Below are 20391 nucleotides of genomic sequence, written 5' to 3' on the forward strand. Positions count from 1 at the left end.
AGATGTATATGCGTAATCTACTCCTCAAATGTTCATGCAAATGGGGACATAGTCTAGCCAATTATTTTTCATTTTTTTAAAAGACTTTATTCATTTATCTGACAGAGAGAGAGAGGGAGAGAGAGAGAGCACAAGCAGGGGGAGCAGCAGAGGGACAGGGAGAAGCAGGGTCCCTGCTGAGCAGGGAGCCTGATGCAGGACTCCATCCCAAGACCCTGGGATCATGACCTGAGCTAGGGGCAGACACTTAACCAACTGAGCCACCCAGGTGCCCCAATACAGTAATTTTTCATTTTGATGGAGATCTTTCCACATAGGCACATACAAAGCTCTCTCTCTTTTTTAAGATTTTGATTTATTTATTTGAGAGAAAGAGCAAGAGAGAGTGCACAAGTAGTGAGGTGGGAAGGGGCAGAGGGAAAGGGAGAAGCAGACTCCTGCTAAGCAGGGAGTCTGATGTTGGGCTCGATCCCAGGACCTTGAGATCATGACCTGAGTCAAAGGCAGATGCCTAACTGACTGAGCCACCTAGGTGCCTCCAAAGCTCTCCTTTTTAATGGCTGCATAATATTTCATTATTTGGGGGTAACCGTAGTTTAACCAATTCTCCATTATTGTGCATTTAGGCCATTTTGAGTTTTACAAGTAATGCTGTAATAAATGTCCTTGTGTATATATCTTGGCATACTTTTCCAAATGTATCAGTAGGATAAAATCTTAGTAGTGAAATTACTGGGACAAAAGATTTACACATTTCAAACTTTGAAAGATATTGCAAAATTGGACTCTAAAAATTTCTACCAATTTGTATTTCCATAATGTAAAAGAATGCAAGTATCTCCATCTCCTTTCCTTAACAATGAGGATTACTAAACTTTTAAATTGGGGACATTCTGATAAGTGAGAATATATAATTGTCTTAATATGTGTTTTTTTTTCATTATGAAGAGATAATGAATATTTTATGTTTATTAGCCCTTTGTATTTTTTTCTCTATGAACTCTTGATTTTTCTTTATCTTTGACCATTTTTCTTTGTATTGTTCATTATTTTCTAATTAGTAAGAGCTCTTTGTTAATTAAGAAAATAATCTTTTTTCATATATATCACAAATATTTTCCTCAGTTCATTAATCTTTTAAATTTTAGTGGTATTACCTCTGTATATAAATTGCATATTTTGACATCAATTTTATTAGTTTTTTATGTGTATTCTTTTATATTTGACATGGTATTTTAAAAGGACCTCTTATCTCTAGACTTGTTTCTTTAATTTCCCAAGTTTCTCATAGTCCCTTAATAATTACATTTTCTTAGATTTAAATTTTGGTGCAGCTGAAATTTATTTTGATTCAAGGAGTGAGTCAGGAATTCAGCTTTATTTTGTTTCTAGATCGGTATCCAGTTGTCTAACAACTTTGTTCCTGTCTATTGGATACTGCTGTTGCACATTCTTTCTGGGGAATGCCACCCACTCCTTTGGACGACCTACCACCTGTATGATGACACTTTAAAGTCTACATCTATTTCCATTCATCCTATTTCATATTTATCCATTCAATGCCTGCTGAATATTTTCACCTGAATGTGCAAGGGACACTTTAATTTCAACATGTTTAAAACTGAGAATATCATTTTACTCCCTAAAACTTTCCTACACAACAGAATGTTGAAGTGTAGAAAAATATTTCATATTTGTCACCCAGACAAATTTGAATACAGTACTCACATGAAATACTTGTTGAGTGAATTATACTCTTTATGACACATGGTAGAATTCATGTATGATTATAAGATTTCTGAGGGTAGAAACTGTGCCTCATTTGTTCTGATTAACTTCAGGTCTTGGAATAATAAATCATAACCATAGACAGTCAATGAAATAAGATAAATGGAAAATGGCAATATTTACTAAAAGAGTGTCAGAATTCTATTTGATGTTGTAAAGAAACAGACCAAAAAGAAAGAAAGAAAGAAAGAAAGAAAGAAAGAAAGAAAGAAAGAAAGAAAGAAAGAAAGAAAGAAAAAGAAAGAAAGAAAGAAAGAAAGAAAGAAAGAAAGAAAGAAAGAAAGAAAGAAGGAAAGAAAGAAGGAAAGAAAGAAAAAGAAAGAAAGAAAGAAATGAAGAAAAGAAAAGAGAAGAAAAGGTAATTAACTTCTGGAAGGTGTGAGTAAGAAGTTAGGTGATTCTCCTAACAATGGAAAGGCTTCGATTAGCTTGGGAAATAGTGGTAAGAGCAAGATGATGGTACAGGAGAGAAAATCAAAGTTCTGAAAAGATGATAAAAGCCAAAAAGTCACATCTTAACAGACAGTGGCCATTCTTTTTGTGAGGAGATCTTACCAGGTCCCTGAGCTCCTTCCAGGGAAAAATACCACATCCATACTTCCTGCTGAAAACACAGGCCCTCTGCAGTTTGTAGCTCCTTCTAGGCCATTCTCCATGTCAACCTACTGTTCCTCTGAGTCTAGGTTACTAGGCCATAAAGGGCACTTTGCCAGTTAGCAACTGACCTATTGACTGGCCACAGCCTGTGAAATGGTGTGGCCCAAAAGAACATCTCAATAGGGACAATAGAGATTAACCAAATCAATCCACTTGTAGGAAATCCACTTTTGAGACATATAGGGAAAGTCACCAGTTGATAGAAACAGCAACTAGCATATACACCCAGAAAAAAGGAGGGGCAGATACAATAGGAAATGCAGAAATAGGAAAGACAGGATACATGGTGACTGGCCAGACGTGTGCTACCAAGGAAGAACAAAAAGAATAAAGAAAACCTGCAAGTGCTTACTTTGAATGACTGAGGGGAAAGGCAGTAGCATGAATCAAAATGGAAAAGTCGTGAGCATGGGTAGGGAAAAGAATAAGGCTGATTTAGGATGTACTGAATTTGATAAGTGAGCCAACACTCCAAATTAAACATCTCCAGCATCAGCTGGATGCCTGTGTGAATTCTGGGAGAGAGCTCAGAGCTGACCACATAGCAATGTGGTGACCTACACAGGGCTAATGGAGATGCCATGAGAGTGGAGACAATGCCTAAGAGGAAAGGGAGACAAAAAAAGAGGTCTCTGTTTAGTGAAGAAAAAATAGGAAAAGGAGCCAATGAAGAGGCAAAATTGTTGCAGAAAGTTGGCAGGGATTCTAAAAGTTTGTGATGTCATAGCAACCGGGGCTGGAATAGCAGTGTGTGCTCATCAGCAGCAGATAGTGAGGGAAGCTGAAGAGGATGAAGTTTGAGGCAGGACCACTGGGTTGCTGGCTGATAAAGAGGCCCACGTTTACCTGGTGGCAAGCCATATGTTTCAAGGAAGTGGAGGGAGGGAGTAAAGACAATTTTTCAAGGAGTATGGTAGTGGAAGGAAGAAATGCACAACACAATGACAAAGGCAGGAAGTGGGTTTAAGGGAAGGTGAGTTATTTTTCTCATTTATTTTTTAAGAATAGGAGAATCTTTAGCATTTTTGTAAAGGTACGTGATTAAAACAGAGTGAAGATGAACGCAGGAGTGCTGAGAAAACAGAGAAACTGAGCTAAAAATTAAGAGCGTTGCATAGTTGTAACATTCAAATTGCCCTGGGTTGTAATAAGCATAGTGAACCCATTCCATTTAATTCAGACTCCTAGGTCATTAACATTTAAGATTCTATGACCCTTCTTAATATGCATGAAGTGCTCCATTAGCTCAAGTCGTTTGTGGCCTTGATAAATATTAACAAATAATTGCAGATTGCTCCATTTCCTACTTAATCTAAGGTCTTTTAATGTCGTTTCATCTACTTCATATACAATCTTTATTTTATTTTTTTTAAAGATTTTATTTATTTATTTGACAGAGAGAGAGACAGCGAGAGAGGGAACACAAGCAGGGGGAGTGGGAGAGGGAGAAGCAGGCTTCCCGCAGAGCAGGGAGCCCGATGCGGGGCTTGATCCCAGGATCCTGGGATCATGACCCGAGCGGAAGGCAGACGCTTAACGACTGAGCCATCCAGGCGTCCCGCATATACAATCTTTAAAAAAAATCATGGAATATCTTTTAAAAGTCCTAGAAATCAAAGATTTTAAAATTTCATTTCCTATTGCCTTTTCAAAGTGTTCAAGTGACAGAACGTTTGAACTTTTCTTCTTTATTACTTCTGATTTAAGTGTTAAGTACAAGGTACGTTATTTTTGTCTTTTTTTTTTTTTTGGTCTTTCTTATTTACAAGCACTTCTATTTTATCAAAATATTGGGCTATTAGCATCATAACTTACTTTGCATATTGAATTGCTTTGAATGTATTTGTGAGGTCTCCACCATACTGGTATGTCTGGGATGTTGCTTCAATCATTTCAGCTTTGGTTTTGAAAGTGTTCAGGTTAAATACAACTCTTGGATTGTTGGCATACTGAATTAACCCCACCTTCAAGAAAGCAGAAGTTCATTAAAGGTTTGTCATTAAGTTATAAATAATTTCTAATTAACCAATATAATCAAAATCAAAAGTGCATCTGGATGTGGGCTGATAGTATAAGGGAATCATTTCCAATTTTGTTTTTAAGAATAGTTATTTTTCTTCCAATAGAATGACTTCTTTGTTAGAGGCTGTCAGGAAAAAGCAGCAGTACTTGTTGATAAGCAAGATGAGGTCCTATCTGGTATAATTTGGTTCTCAAGAGTAATAGTTACATATTTTCAACTATAATAGTTATAGATTATCTAGTAATAGATTTTAAAGCACTGTCTTGTAATATTTTAATATGGATAAATATTAGAATAAAGTTCATTAACAAGAAGATTAAATGATATAAATTTTCTAATTAACAATGGATATGAGCTAGCAAACAATTATAAGCAGTCATAGATGGAAGATAACAGCTCATCAATTGAGAATATTTGCATATTAAACAAAGAATTAGATTTGAATACAAAAACCCAAAACAAAACAGTGAGCTAATCAACACAGTCAATTTATTGTTCTGGATTTCCTCTAATCACAGACTTCAGCATTTTTGGAAGAAACCTGCTATATGAGCATGTGGGCAAGAAGTTTCTGGCCTTCAGAGAAGATGTCATTAGGGAGAGTCTTATTTGAAAGACCTGACAGAGAGAACAACTTCTGAACAAGATTCTGGGGCACATATCCTAATCCTTTAGATCAAGAAGGCCAAACACTTCTATTAACATCCTGGTTCTCAGCACTGAAATCATCCTCTATGCCTAGGAGTTGGGGGCTTTCAGAACAGGAAGTGGCAATAGGAGATTAGTGGTAAAAAGGTCTCTAAAATAGAGGTCAGTCTGTAAGGAAGGTGGAAGGTGCAAGGCCTGGATTTCTGAGTTCAATCAGCTACTTTTGCTAGGAAGCAATCAAGTAGGCATTAGGAAGAAGTGAAAAATATGATATTGCTGGAACCTTCTCCTTAGGATAGGATGTAAGACTTGAGAGAGAGGATGGATCAAAAATAACTCTAAGGATTTGAAAGTCTAAAATGAGAGGAAGATGTTAGTAACTCCCATGACAGCCCCAGAACTTCGGTGTGAGAAAGGGGAGTGATGCATAGAAGACTCAAAGAAATGTAGTATATTAGGACTTACAGAAAGGTCAAATTTAGATTGGAAGAAAAAGAGACTTTGTAAAGCACCTCTAGAGATGAAGAAGATGTATTAGGGTAGGAAGACAAGAAGAGGAAGGCCATAAATTCCTTGCGAGAGACTATGAAATAGAGTAAATCTTGTAATGGGGGTAATCCATTTAGAGACATAAAATAAGCAGATACTTAGGAAAACTTCTCTTATGATGGGCCTTAAGATGGTGCTATACAGAAATCAGTGCCATACCTAGTCTTTTTAAAAAAGAGTTTATTTATTTGAGAGAGAGAGAGCACGAGCTGGGGGAAAGGCAGAGGGAGAAGGACAAGGAGACTCTGCTGAGCATGGAGCCTGCCATGGGGCTTGATGTGGGGCTTGATCCCAGGACCCTGAGATCATGACCTGAGCTCAAGTCAGACACTTAACTGACTGAGCCACCCACGTGCCCCTACACATAGTCTTATTCACAGAAGTTTCACACAGCGAAACCTCCAAAGTTTCAGGGGACATTAGTGTCCTTTAGGTATTGAAAAGCAATGTCAATGGGGAAAACATATAATAATATTTTGTAATACTATACAGGAAAGCAGAAAATCAAATTTCAATATAGCTAACTGCAAAGCATTTAGGGGAAATGTTCCAACAATTGTTACTAGATGTTGGACACTAAGGCCTCAGATGACAGGAACAACCCAAAAACATACACTGGTAACTGTGAACTGGTTCCTGTTGATGTTGGTTCTACAACCAGAATGAGCCATGAAATGGCAAATCCAATAAAAAAGAAAGAAAAAAGACCCAAAACTTTAACAATAAATGCTATTTGGTTTTTGGAAAGTGAGAAGCTTCTGTTCCTGAGTTTTGGATGCCTATCTCAAGAAGACAGTAAAGCAAATTAAAGACTCATTAAAACACAGGCAGCTACACAAAATTATTTAAAAGACGTGTCCTGTGTAAAAAAGGAAGGAAAGACTAAAATATGATAAAAGACTAAAAAATAATAAAAGATAGGATTATACTGTCTATGGACTTCTTTATAAAAAATCCCAGAATTCAAGGACAATTGTTTTACCAGCAAACAATAAAAAGAAATTATTAGTCCAAGTGGCTGTCAAGAAAAAATACATACAGGATTTTAAAATGTATTAATAAATTCATGAGTTATAGGAGGGAAAAATAAGCAACTAAAGAGGATTAAATGCTATATCCCAGGGACTCCTGGGTGGCTCAGTCAGTTAAGCATCCGACTGTTGATTTTAGCTCAGGTCATGATCTCAGGGTCGTGAGATCGAGCCCCGAGTCAGGCTCTGTGCTGGGCGTGGAGCCTGCTTGAGATTCTCTCTCTCTCTCTCTCTCCCTCTCCCTATACCCCTCCCCCCACTTCCACTCTCTCTCTCTTTCTCACACACACAAAAAATGCTCTATCCCACATCCGATGCTTGTGTCAGAAACAGAAGTCTCAAATCTCAAAAACCAGCATTGGGCAAAGGCATAGACAGAACAAGTCAATGTAGTACAAGTTTCAATTAACTGTCAAGATTACCATTAAATGCATTTAATATGGGGATCTGACAAATGCAAAAATTAAGACGTCATAGCTAACAATATTTTCTCAGAAAGAAAGCTGTGGGTTAGTGTATGCATTATTCAAATCCATACCTGTGTTTTTTTGGGGCCTATATCCAGGCCTTGGACAAATTTTTCCAAAAAATTCTTTACTGCATCCCAGGGATAAATACTGTTTGATTCATCACACACAACCACAACATCTATGAGGGAAGGGCAGGCTACACAGGAAAAGATGAAAGAAACAGATTTCCATAGGTAATTCAGTCTTCACACTCATATGCAAATGGAACAAAGTAAAATGGACTTGAGGAGTTGGGTGGCACTTGATAAATCCCACCTTCCCCCTTCATGTAAGGCATTGCTCAGACCCTCTGCACATTCATCACTTACTCTGAACTGCAGGTGCAAAGCTGGTCAAGAGCTGAAAATCGGGACTGACGTCAGAACAAACCCCAGTTGTGTAATATTGACTTCCACACTGCTGTGCCCACAGGGGCCCACACGTCTTCAGAGAAATGAGAGCAATGACAAAACATGGAAAACATGAGTCCTCTACGTCTCCATTGGTAAAACTCAGAGATCATTTCTATGATTTTACCAGATACTAGGAATTGTCAACTCTTGTAACTAACTAACAGATCAAAAAAAAGCCTCTGAGAGAAAGTGTCTCAGAAAGAAAGAACAACCCGAAGTAAGGGAGAAAGAAGGTGGCCCCTGGGCTGGGAGGCAGGTCTTGATGGTGCAGGGAGAAGCCCCTCTGGTCACCCCCCAAGCTAGAGAAAGCAGGTGCTTTCTTTCCTCTTTGGTCTCTCAGTTACCTGGGCCTCAGGGGCTGAATCTGTAAATGAGGATAATCATACCTATTACCTTTTAAGGTTGTTGTAAAGATTAAGTGGGTCTATAGATATAAAACATTTAGAACAGTGCAGGGTAAATAGCAAAATGCTACATAATTGTGAGCCAACTTCATTGCTATTATTATTCTTGAACAAAGATTATACCATTCACCTATACTACTATGCTCTCTGTCTACTACCTCTTATTCTATTCAGCGGAAACCATAGGCCCACAAGCCCCAGGGCCAGGCAGGAACCTAGGAGTGTTCTGGGCTGGTATAGACGCCATGATGAATGAAGAACCCAGGGGCAGCCACCATGGCTCTTGCCCATCACCAGCCTTGCCAGATCTTTCCAATTTTCAAGGAGAGCCTGAGAGGACAAATTCTTTGTGAAAATTCAATTAAAAAAAAAACAAAAAACTCTATGGGCTCAACAAACACAATGATGTTCATGAACTGCCAGTTTCTGACTTTGTTCTAAAGTATTTATTTGAGGACTTCTGATCCCCCTTTTTCTACTACATAAAACCTTAGGTCATCCAAGCTACCACTTGTCTCCCTGCCCGCACCAGACATACTACAATTCTCCATAGTCCCGTCAACCCAGCCTCAAATCTCTCTTTTTCAGCAGCCCTTGAATGCCAAGAACTCCTGCTTCAGTTGTGATTAAATCACACAGAAAACGTCACATTAAATAATATTAAAATTGCTAGATGTAAAAGGACAAAAATGGGAAAGAGAAGTCTAGACAAGATCTTAAAGAGCACCTACAAAGTTTAACATTAGGTAAAGCTGTGGATCAATTATTAAAGCTTAACAAAAAAGTGTGAACTTGCAAAAAGCAATTGGAAGAATAAAAGGGAATTTATTTGATCCAGTTTAATTGTTGGTTGCTCGAAGGAAAAGCAGCTGTGGTCATGTTTCATGCTCAATGAATAAGCCATAGTTCTTCCTCCTATAAAACTGGTTCATTTTGCCAGTTAGTTAGGGGACAATCACAATTGACGGCTTTGGTTAGTTTACCAAATAACAGATACCAATTATTGATTCCTATAACCCCATCCCCAATCGTTCTTTTTTAAATCACCTTGAAAAACAGTAACTCATGAAATATTCAAGATCTTTTTTTTTGTTGTTTTAAAAGCAATGGAAAACAGCATTTAGAAGTTGAAATTAGAATATGCCAATTGTTAATGCCAGAACTACATTCCTGCTTTAAGCCCAGAACTTAAGAAGTTTAAAAAAAAAATGTGATGATTGTCAGTCTTTTCCACATAATTCTTAAGAGTATCTTAAGATTTTGACCTTTTAGGTATGTAAAGGAAGCTTTGGCTTTTTTTTCTTTCTTTTTTTCCTCTCTCTCTCTCCCTCCCTCCACCTTTGCGCCTTCTCTGCTTGCTACATTGATTGTTAAATTAATCTCTTAAATTCTCTAGCAATTTTAAATTACTTTACCTGAAGTCACACATTAAAATTTTGAAGCACAACCTGTAATCCCTATATCTCAATATGTTCCTCTTCCTGAATTTATTCAACCTTAAAAACAAACAAGCAAACAAAAAAAAAAAAAAAAAGAGGAAAGCAACGCTATTATAAAGACTTTAGGATATCATAAACTGTGAAGATTCATTGCAATATTCATTTTGCTTTGAATTACACATATTATAAGCAATACCTGATATCTGAATACCAATGTCTGAATACTAGTATCTATTAGTAAAAGTAGAATGATATTGTTAAAAATTGATTACATTTTTAGAATAATTTAGTTATTATACACATAGGCTTTTAAGTTAGCATGTCAATCATATAGCCATAACTAATGTGAAGTTAAATTAAGCATTCTATGGCTATTTTAACAGGGCGATATAACTAGGATCATCTATGAGCTGGTGGAAATGTCTAATAAAATTGGGTTTTTATTTGCCTTAAAAATTTTTTTGATATGTGATGGTTTTCATTTTTTAATATAGTCAGATATTTTCAACAATTTCCTATATTATTTCTCCTGTTAGTTCTAAGCTCAGAAAATTTTCCCTCTTTCAGAAAATTTCCATTTTCTTCCAGTTTTTAATATTAACTCTTTAATTCACTTGAAAGCATATTTGAATATACAAGTTATTAACCAATTAATTGTCCCCAGACCGCTTGTTAAAGAAGGTATTTTTTTCTCACTGATTTGTGATTCTTTCCTCAGCATTCTAGAAACTAAATGAGAGTAAACACTAATATGAAATAAGAAGAGACCAAGCCATGACTTAGATGGTATCAGATTTACCAACAGTTACAGCAAAGGATTAAAGACAGAAATACTCTTCAGCTTTGAAATCCACTCTCTGAATTAGCAGTACCTATCTTGAATGTTCCTACGGGAAGGAGAAATGAGACCTGGAATTCTGCTACTATCAACAAATGCTAAGAGTACTTTCCAAGGGCAAAGAATCGGTGTTCCTTGTGTTGCTTTTTTCTAAGACATTCTGTGGCAATGCTTTTGCTGAATATCTTAAGAAGTCTATACATCAACAGATGGGCATTTCATGTTGGATATCCACAATGGATGATTTATCCAAAAGCAAACTCTAATATTTAAGTGTCAAGATTTGATTTGATAGGTGGGATGGTGAGAAGACACTAACTTCATACTTTCTTGAAATAGATGGGAATTTGAAAGGTAAACACTCACGAGAAATCCTCCAGTGCCCATGTTCCTTGTGAGAGTCAAGCCAAGGCTCATGTTGGTTTTCATTTCAGTAACATTGGGAATGCTTGTGGCAGCTTTCAAAGGGAAAAATATTTTAAAAAGTGAATAAATCTTCACCATTTATTTAAACTTGTTTAAAAAAAGACCCACACACTGATGTTTATGTGTAGCATTGAATTTAGTGTCATATATCCAGGTACTCACATTACATAATCACATGTAAAGAAAGGAGGCCTTCAGTGATCTGGTAGCTTGTACACTTAAATGAGTGAGGTTACAGAATGTCAGATATTAGGGGGTAGTGACTGTAAAGGGCATGACTTATAGGCATTTAAATTTAAATTTTTTAAAAACAAAATGCTGGCCAAACAATACACACCTGAGGACACTATTCGGTCTACAATTTGCCAACCTACTCTTTTCAAGGTCACAACAGCTTCATCTAATGTTTTATTATGGATCCGAAAAAAAAAATCCTTAAAGTGTTATCAAAAAATGCATACAGTAGAATCTGGCCCAAAACATTAATGACTGAATTTTAAAAGGAAATCATGAGACTAGCCATGTAAAATAATAAATACAAATAATTACAAAGTATTCTAAATAGTGACAATTTTTTTATTAGAATGCAACAGAGTGTTTCTTAGCATCTCTAAAAGCAACACTAGTATTGACAGGTCTATACCTAATGGTTTGTTTTGAGGAGGGAAAGAGGTATGGTTAGACTTAGATATCTATAAATAATCAGCAAAATAATCCTGAACATTGATGGAAACTGGTCCACAGTCTGGGAGTAGATGGTCCAAGAGGCAGCACATTTCTCATGTATCTTATTAAATCAGGTCTTTAAGCTGTGTTGGAAATTTGGATACAATTGGACCCCATATGACTAAAGATAATAAAGGCAAAAAAGTTGTCTATGTTTCTTCAAGACAGACTATGATTGATTTTGTTATTTTTTTTAATTAGAGTTACATCAAATGAGATCTTGTTACTTGTAAAAAGTCATATTGCTAATTACTACTTACCTTCCAAATTTAGTTTTTCACATGTAGCATTGGACAGATCAACAGGACATTTATACACATCTCCCATTCGGTTCTCAGGAAAGCCACTCCAAGGTGAACCAACTAGTAACCTAGAAATAGGAATTATTTTTCATTAGATATAAAATGTTAGTATAGTTTCTTAAAGTTTAAAACTGACCACAAAACAATGAAAAAATCCCCCACATTTAATTTCAATCTTAATAAGAAAATAGTTCCTATTTGTTCAGTTATAATTTGTTCTTTTTCCTTTTCTCTTAGCTGATCAAGATTCTTAATGAATATTTGCATACAGTATAGAAATATAATGCAGGTCACAAATGTGATCTGCATATGTAATTTAAAATTTTCTAATTTAAAAATAGTAGTTTTCTAATTTAAAAATAGTAGTCACATTAATACAATAAAAAGCAAAGGTGAAATTCACTTAAATAATATATTTTATCTAACTTGATATACCAAACTAGGATGCAATCATTATAAATAAAAATTATTAATGAGCTATATGACATTCTTTTTTCCATACTAAGTCTTTGAAATTCAGTGTGTTTTATACTCAGAGCACAAATCAGTACGGAGAAGTAACATTTCAAGGGCTCAGTAGCCACATGAGGCTAGCGGCTGCCATATTGGTCAGCACAACTTTAAAGAATGAAACAATATTAAAACCAAAACAAAAACTAACATTTGTTGAGTGCTTTTCTTGTCCTAAGTATTTTCATATGTTAATTTACTTAGGGAACAGATGAGTTATCTAAGTGGTTTTACTGTTTATTGTCTATATAAGAGGATCCTTAGCAAAAACACAGAGCAAATATACTGTGGAGCTTTCTTTATGTGTAACGTGTTTGTAGCCAGAACACAGGATGCAGAGTTTGGAGACTGGTGCTCCCATCCTCCTTTTGGTTAGTTTCATTTCCTACCCAGCTTGTCCAACTAGAGACTAAATGTTTCCCTGTGGAGACACTCACCTAACATTTCTGGTTACAGAAGAATGGGCAGAAAGAGTCCATGTAAACAGTCTGATCTTCAGAATCTATAGTAGGTTAATTACTCAGCAGCATTCAGTTACTAAGGAAGCATATTTGATTCAATGTTTTTTTTCCCTGTCAAGGTTGGGCAGATTAGATGAAACTTAAATTCTTTCATGAGCCTTCTGCAAAAATATTTTATCATTGTTGATTAAACAACATGTGCCTCACACTAAGTGCCACAATGGATACAAAAAGACTAAGGTGCAATCTACTAAATCTAGTAAAACTATTTAAGATACATGACAAGTAAAACAATAACAATACAAATGAACAGAAAGATATAAATAAGTTCCTCTCTGGAACAAAGGTTAAAATGGTCAGAGGATGCAAAAATGGATATTGAAAGATGAAGGTGGCAGTCATCATTCTCAGCAGAGGGAAGAGTGTGAATAATCATGGAAAGAAGAAAATACCAATTATTTTGGAAGACAGTTAATGATTCACACAGTAAGTGAGAGCTAAGTATAACTGATTCTGATGCCCAAGCTCTTAACCCTTAGCTTATTCTCTTTCCTCTTAGCTGCACAAAGGCCTGGCATAGTGCCCAGATTGGGAAAACTATCTGGACAAATGGGCTGCGTTCCAGGATAATCAAGGAGTGGATCTGGAAACTGATGGTCAGGCCATGTCTACCATGATGAGGGTGTGGCTGTGTGGTGCGTAAGGAGGCTATGGACTGGAAGGACACCAGCCAAGGTCAACTTGTAAGAGCACATCCACACTGTGGGCCCAGGCTGTACTGTTCATAATGTAGGTAAGAGCAGATCACGTTCAAATAATACTAAATGTGGTAATTTGGGTGACTTTCATTATGCACATTTTCCATCCATCCTCACCAGCCCAAGGGCAAAAAACACACTGAAGAGTAAAAATTAAGTGTTTCTCACCTAAAATTTAACCATCTTGTTCTCCAAAGTCTTCAGCAGTAAAGCACCATCATGGTGTTACCTACTTCTCAATGAGAAAGCTCAAAAGGCTACTTGCTATCTCCTCTTGACTAAGTGCTCCCTGGACACACCTCCCCACCTCACTTCCTCCAACCTCACCAAAGAATTTGGGATTTGATAATCTCACATTCAGGAGGGGATATGACATCTCCACTACTGCTGTGAGAGCTGTGGCCTCCTACACGAATCAAATGGGAAGAAGAGAGAAAAAGAAACATCTGCACAACTGTGTGCCTCTTAACAAAAAGGATGTGAAAGTACTTGTAAATCTCTCAAAGAAAACATGTAAATCTCTGGCAGTATGATGCCATATTAAACTCTAACACAAGACAACAGGTAACAGTGGAAAACCAGATCATCTTGGTGACTGGTAAAGAACCAGGGTGTCCTCATCATATATGACTCATTCTTTCAATATGGTGAACCACATTAGTTAGTAGCCTCCAGGTCATGCTAGTGACTACAGAGAATGTTTCAAAGACCATTGTTACCTCCCTTATTGGCAACATTTCCAGTAGACTCTCCTCGCTTCTACCCGAGGCCTCGGTGAAATCCTGGTTCCTGACAATTCATCCTCATAAGGAAAGGCTACGACGTCACCAGTGGCTACTCCAAGGGAATTGTGACATTCTTATATTAATCAGACAGGAAGGTGAGGGAGGCTGGTATATTTAGCTATAAAATCTTATGTAATCAGCTGTAACAGGAAGAAACATGCCAGGAGAAAATGTTACAAAGGTGGAGAATAGGATAGGTGAGTGAGTAAACCCAGCTGCAGTATGGTAAAACATCTTTGAAGGAATGGATTTAACGTAATCACAACAGACAAAAGAGCTGCATGAACAGTCGTGTGTGCTGATTCTCAAAACAAAACAAAATCCCAAGATATAAACTCTCTTTCCTACAGTGAAACTGGGAATTCTTCCAAGATGACTTAAAATAACACTTACTGTTCAATTATCTTGTGGGGAAATAGTGATTATGTAGAGTTCCAAAACACAGCCAATTTGCCCACCTCCAGTGGAATTCAAAATACTTTGTTTAGTTAGTAAACAGTATTTATGGTGGTGTAGGTAGTTTAAACCCACAATCCAGGGGCTGTTATAAATATCTTCCTTTGGTCTGTGAGTCTATAAACTCTGCAAGTGTTCCTTTAATACTAGCGATTTTTCTAGAGATTATTGACAGAATGTACTTAAGATAGTAGGGCAAAACATGTTTCCTTTATTCAACAAACGTTTATTGAAATCCTGTGGGGCTGAGATTTTGCACAACTCCAGGGGATACCATTTCCATATAAATAGTGTGCTCTGGCCTTGTTAAGTATGCAGCCTGTGAGGCTGTACATGGTGGCTAGACCTACTATGCGCCAGACTTGATTCTAGGCACTGGAGATACGTCAATGAATAAGTCAGTCAAACATTTCTGGTCTCATGAAGCTGACATTCTAGTGGGGAAAAGATAGACAATAAATTTAATAAGTAAATAAAACATATCGTGATGATGATCAGTGCTTTACAGGAAAAAGGAGAAGGATAAGAATGTGGTGTGGAGGGTGTTATTTTGAAAAGGTGCAATTTAAGCAAAGACTCGAAGGAGGTGAAGGAGTAAACCATAAGACTCTGGTGGAAGAATACTAGGCTGTGGGAACAGCAAGTGCAAAAGCCCTGTGGTTGGACCACACTGTAAGAGGAAGAATGTGGGAGGAAATGTGGTCAGATTGGTAATGGGGCCAGATCCCATAAGATTGATATGAAATTCTAAGAACATGGCTTTGCCCGTGAGTGACATGAGAAAGCCATTGGAGGATTTTTTAACACAGTAGTGATGTGATCTGACATATTTTAGAAGGATTTGGAAGACTGCTTTGTTGAGAATTATTGCATTGGGCCAAGGTGAAGCAGGTGAAGCACTTCAGAGGCAAATGCAAAATCCAGGCAAGAGGTGATGAGGGGTTCCTACAGGGCTGTGAGAAGTGATCCTATTTTAGATATATTTTGAAGGTAGGGCCATCAGGATTTCTTGAGAGGTTAGTTTTTAAATACACACACCCACACCCATACTCGTGCAAACACACACACACACATAGACTCAAGGAGGCCTGGGTGGCTCAGTTGTTAAGCGTCTGCCTTCGGCTCAGGTCATGGTCCCAGGGTCCTGGGATCGAGTCCCACGTCGGGCTCCCTGCTCAGCGGGAATCCTGCTTCTCCCTCTCCCACTACCCCCTGCTTGTGTTCCCTCTCTCACTATGTCTCTCTCTGTCAAATAAATAAATAAAATCTTAAAAAAAAAAAAAGAAACTAAAAGGAACCAAGTGGTCATGATCAGATAAGGGGGATACTCTCAGTAGAGCAAGATTTTGAGATAGGATGAGCTCAAGAGCTCAGTGTGAGGTATTTTAAGTTTGAGATATCTATCAGACATCCAAGGGGATATTTTACTTAGGATTAGAAGCCTATTGTATATAACACATTAATATAAGAAATTTCAAAGTCTATAGTATATAAATATAAATATTGTTCCTTACATTGTTTAGTTCCAAGCCACTCACGACACAAGGGTTCTGGTGAGTTCTCTATAGCTACTTGCTTCCTGCTTGAAATGTAAAAGGAGTTTATGATGCAAAGAAATCACCCGGGAAGACTTCAAGTCTCCAGGAAGGAGGAAGACAGGTAAAGAGAGTTCATTTTTAGCTCCTGGTTGGGAAATACTGTTGCTATAAATTTAATAGTTAAACCCTTTGGCATGTGTTGAAAGGAAATTTTAGTTTCTAAGCTTCATTATGCTACCTCAGACTCCTTTGGCTGCCAGATTGCTTCCTTAAATAGGGGATGGCTAAACCCTCAAGGTCTTTCAGTTCCCTGATGTCGAGTCCACCAACCTCATTATTGCTAAAACATCTTAAGCCTATTGTTCTGTTTCATAAAAAGCCTGGAAATTAGCTTTTGTACTGTAAACAGATGAATCAAATAAAAGCTGATTCTGTTATGTTGACTCATCCAACATGCAGTTTTGCTAAAGTTAAAATCAAAAGTTGATATATTCAATTTAAAGCCTTGTGATGATATAAATTCTACATTCTTCGAAGGGAAGGAATGATTTTTAAGACCACCACATTTTTCTAAATCAAAGCCCATGAGATAGTACATTTCAACAAGGTGCTTAGGCAGATGGTTGTTTTATCAATGATAAAATTTGGAAAAATAACATTTATAAACTGTTTAATAGTTTATAAAGTACTTTTTATGTACACTGTCTTCTTTGATCCTTATAAATAGAGGTCAAGTGTTATAACTATTCCTGTTTTCCTATAAAAAAACAAGTCTAAGCGTCTAATTGGCAACAAAGTCTAGATCTGCACCTGTGTCCTTTCATTCCAAACCCCTGATTCTTTCTATCAGAGTAAGTTCTGTTTAGAACTCTTCTAGAGGACAGGTATTCATTGTTTGCCCATCCTATTAGCCATAAACAAATTAACAGTTTCCACCCATGCCACTTTGTATTCCCCAAATCCCTCTTCAGATGGAGCTAGACTGATGGAAAAGTTTCAGACAACTGGCCACCAGGAAGGTGTGCATATGTAAGCCCCATTCACTTTTGTAAATGAACTTTGTTCCAGGAACAGACATTCAGGCATCAACACAGTGGAAAGCTTTAAATTATAAGACAAGCTAGTGAGGCACGGAGAATTTTCACAGATCACTGAAGGTCTCCAGACATTTGGGAGTAGCAGATCTATCCCCTATGCAAGTCACAAAAGATGGGTGTGTGTGTGTGTGTGTGTGTGTTTGTAGGTATACACACAAATTTGTGTCCAGAGTGGGGGAAGGGAGAAAGAAGTCTGAGCTGGGGATATTTAAAGTGCCCTTTCTACTATAGACTTTTACTTATGATAAATAACAGAAACCATGGAAAAAATTTAGCCATAAAGATTATTTAAACTTAGTGGAAACGAAAAGGACAACTATGGTGTAACAAATGTAGGTGGATCAACACCAGGGTGGTTCATGGGGTTCTAAAAGATACTCGGTTCACTATTCTGCCCCTACTGGCTGCTTAGAGAAGGTCTTTGTTGGTAGGAGACATGATATTTTGCACATCTACATTAATAGTGTTGAGTGATGGTTTAATTATATGGCAATAACATAATAATTACTTATAAAAGTATTAAGTTTTTAGCTTAAAAGTGTAAGATTATTAGAGTCAGACTTCTAATGCCTTTCCAGAATCAAAAATTGGACTAAGTTACAAGTTAGTGAAAATAAAATGTAATGAAAGAACAAGAAGGAATATATATGTCATGGGTTTAAAATAAAAGCAAACTCTGAGAATAGACAAAGTAAGCATGTTAAATGGCACTGCCAGGATAACCTAATGGCAAGAGAATTTTATCTTTGGAAAAAGACATAAAGGATGATATTGGCTAATATTTAAAGGCCATAATGAAAGACAAAGACATGATTATTTTGGAAAAGGGATCAGAATAGCATTCTTGGCCAAGAAGAAGAAATGGACTGAAGCTAATCTAATATGCATGGAAGCTAATCGATGACAGATGAGAAATGGTTGAGAAACAGGCAGTGGAGAGAAGTAGGGAGGAACTTGTTATTAAAAATCCTGATTTTCTTCCTATGTATTTTTACACAGTGCTAAGGAGAGTACTTCACATATGCATAATGATTTAGTGTTTTTTTTTTTTAACAGTGGCTATGATTTATTTCTTTTTTTTAAAACAGTGGATATCGTCTATTTCTGTTTTTTTAAGTTTTTATTTCAATTCCAGTTAGTTAACATACAGTGTAATATTAGTTTCAGGTGTACAATATAGTGATTCAACCCTTCCATACGTCACCCTGTGCTCATCACAAGTGCCCTCCTTAATCCCATCACCTATTTCATCCATCCCCCCACCCCCACGTCCCCTCTGGTAACCATCAGTTTATTCTCTATAATTAAGAGTCTGTTTCTTGATTTGTTTCTCTTTCTCTTTTTTCCCTTTGCTTATTTTTTTGGTTTCTTACATTCCACATAATCATAAAATCATATAGTGTTTGTCTTTCTCTGAGTTATTTCACCTAGCATTATACTCTCTACATCCATCCATGTCTTTGCAAATGGTAAGATTTCATTCTTTTTTATGGCTGAATAATATTCCACATCTTCTTTATCCATTCATCAATAGATGGACACTTGGGCTGCTTCCATATCTTGGCTATTGTAGATTATACTGCTATAAACACAGGGGTGCATGTATCCCTTTGAATTAGTGTTTTTGTATTTTTTGGGTAAATACCCAGTAGTGTAATTACTGGATCATAGGGTAGTTCTATTTTTAACTTTTTGAGGAACCTCTATACTGTTTTCCAGAGTGGCTGCACCAGTTTGCATTCCCACCAACAGTGCAAGAGGGTTCCCCTTTCTCCGCATCCTTGACAGTATCTGTTGTTTCTTGTGTTGTTCATTTTAGCTATGTGGACAGGTGTGAGGTGATATCACAAAACAGTTTTGATTTGCATTCCCCTGATGATAAGTGATGATGAACATCTTTTCATGTGTCTGTTGGCCATATGGATGCCTTCTTTGGAGAAATGTCTGTTCATGTCTTTTGCCCATTTTTAAATTGGATTGTTTTTTGCATGTTGAGTGCCATAAGTTTTTTTTTTTTTTTTTTTGTAGGCTCCATGCCCAGCATGGAGCCCAGTGTGGGGCCCAAACTCATGACCCTGAGATCAAGACCTGAGCTGAAATCAAGAGTCAGATGCTTAACCAACTGAGCCACCAGGTGCCCCGAGTCTCATAAGTTCTTTATATATTTTGCATACTAACCCTTTATCAGATATGTCATTTGCAAATATCTTTTCCCATTCAGTAGGTTGCCTTTTAGTTTATTTGTTTCCTTCACTATGCAGAGGCTTTTTATTTTGATGTAGTCCTAATAGTTTATTTTTACTTTTGTTTCCCTTGCCTCAGGAGACATATCAAGAAAAAAATGCTATGGCTGATGTCAAAGAGGTTACTGCCAGTGTTCTCTTCTAGGATTTTGATGGTTTCTTGTCTCACATTAGGTCTTTAATTCATTTTGAATTTATTTTTGTGTATGGTGTAAGAAAGTTTCTTTTGCATGTAGCTGTCCAGTTTTCCCAACATCATTTGTTGAAGAAACTGTCTTTTTCCTGCTTTACTGAAGATTAACTGACTATATAGTTGTGGGCTTATTGCTGGTTTTCTATTCTGTTCCATTGATCTATGTGTCTATTTTTGTACCAGTACATACTGTTTTGATCACTACAGCATTGTAATATAACTAGAAATCTAGAATTGTGATGTCTTCAGCTTTTCTTTTCTTTTACAAGATTGCTTTGGCAATTCAGGGCCTTTTGGGGTTCTATACAAATTTTAGGATTGTATGTTCCAGCTTGAAGAATGCTGTTGGTATTTTGATAGGGATTGCACTAAATGTGTAGATTGCTTTGGGTAGTATAGACATATTAACAATATTTATTCTTCCAATCCGTGAGCATGGACTATCTTTCCATTTCTTTGAGTTATCTTCAATTTCTTTCATTAGTGTTTTACAGTTTTTCTAGTACAGAAAACTGCACTCTTTGGTTAGACTTATTCCTAGAGTGGTTTAGTATTTGAAGTGCTTTAATTTTTTTTTTTAACTAAACTACAGATTTT

At 36.8% G+C, this 20391-nt stretch overlaps 1 protein-coding gene across 1 annotated transcript in view; it reads right to left on the minus strand.

Annotated features, from left to right (window-relative positions):
* The window catches only part of LOC116628987 (integrin alpha-2), a 97147-nt gene that overhangs the window by 43575 nt on the left and 33181 nt on the right, over positions 1 to 20391 (minus strand). Inside the window, exons 3-7 of the mRNA XM_032399284.1 lie at positions 11712 to 11821; positions 10666 to 10757; positions 7535 to 7649; positions 7235 to 7362; positions 4261 to 4409 (exon numbers count right to left, since the gene is read on the minus strand). Of these exons, the coding sequence (XP_032255175.1) occupies positions 4261 to 4409; positions 7235 to 7362; positions 7535 to 7649; positions 10666 to 10757; positions 11712 to 11821 (594 nt within the window). The remainder of the gene's footprint in view (positions 1 to 4260; positions 4410 to 7234; positions 7363 to 7534; positions 7650 to 10665; positions 10758 to 11711; positions 11822 to 20391) is intronic.

The sequence above is a fragment of the Phoca vitulina genome, unplaced genomic scaffold, assembly GCF_004348235.1.
Source record: "Phoca vitulina isolate PV1807 unplaced genomic scaffold, GSC_HSeal_1.0 scaffold165, whole genome shotgun sequence".
Lineage (NCBI taxonomy): Eukaryota > Metazoa > Chordata > Mammalia > Carnivora > Phocidae > Phoca > Phoca vitulina.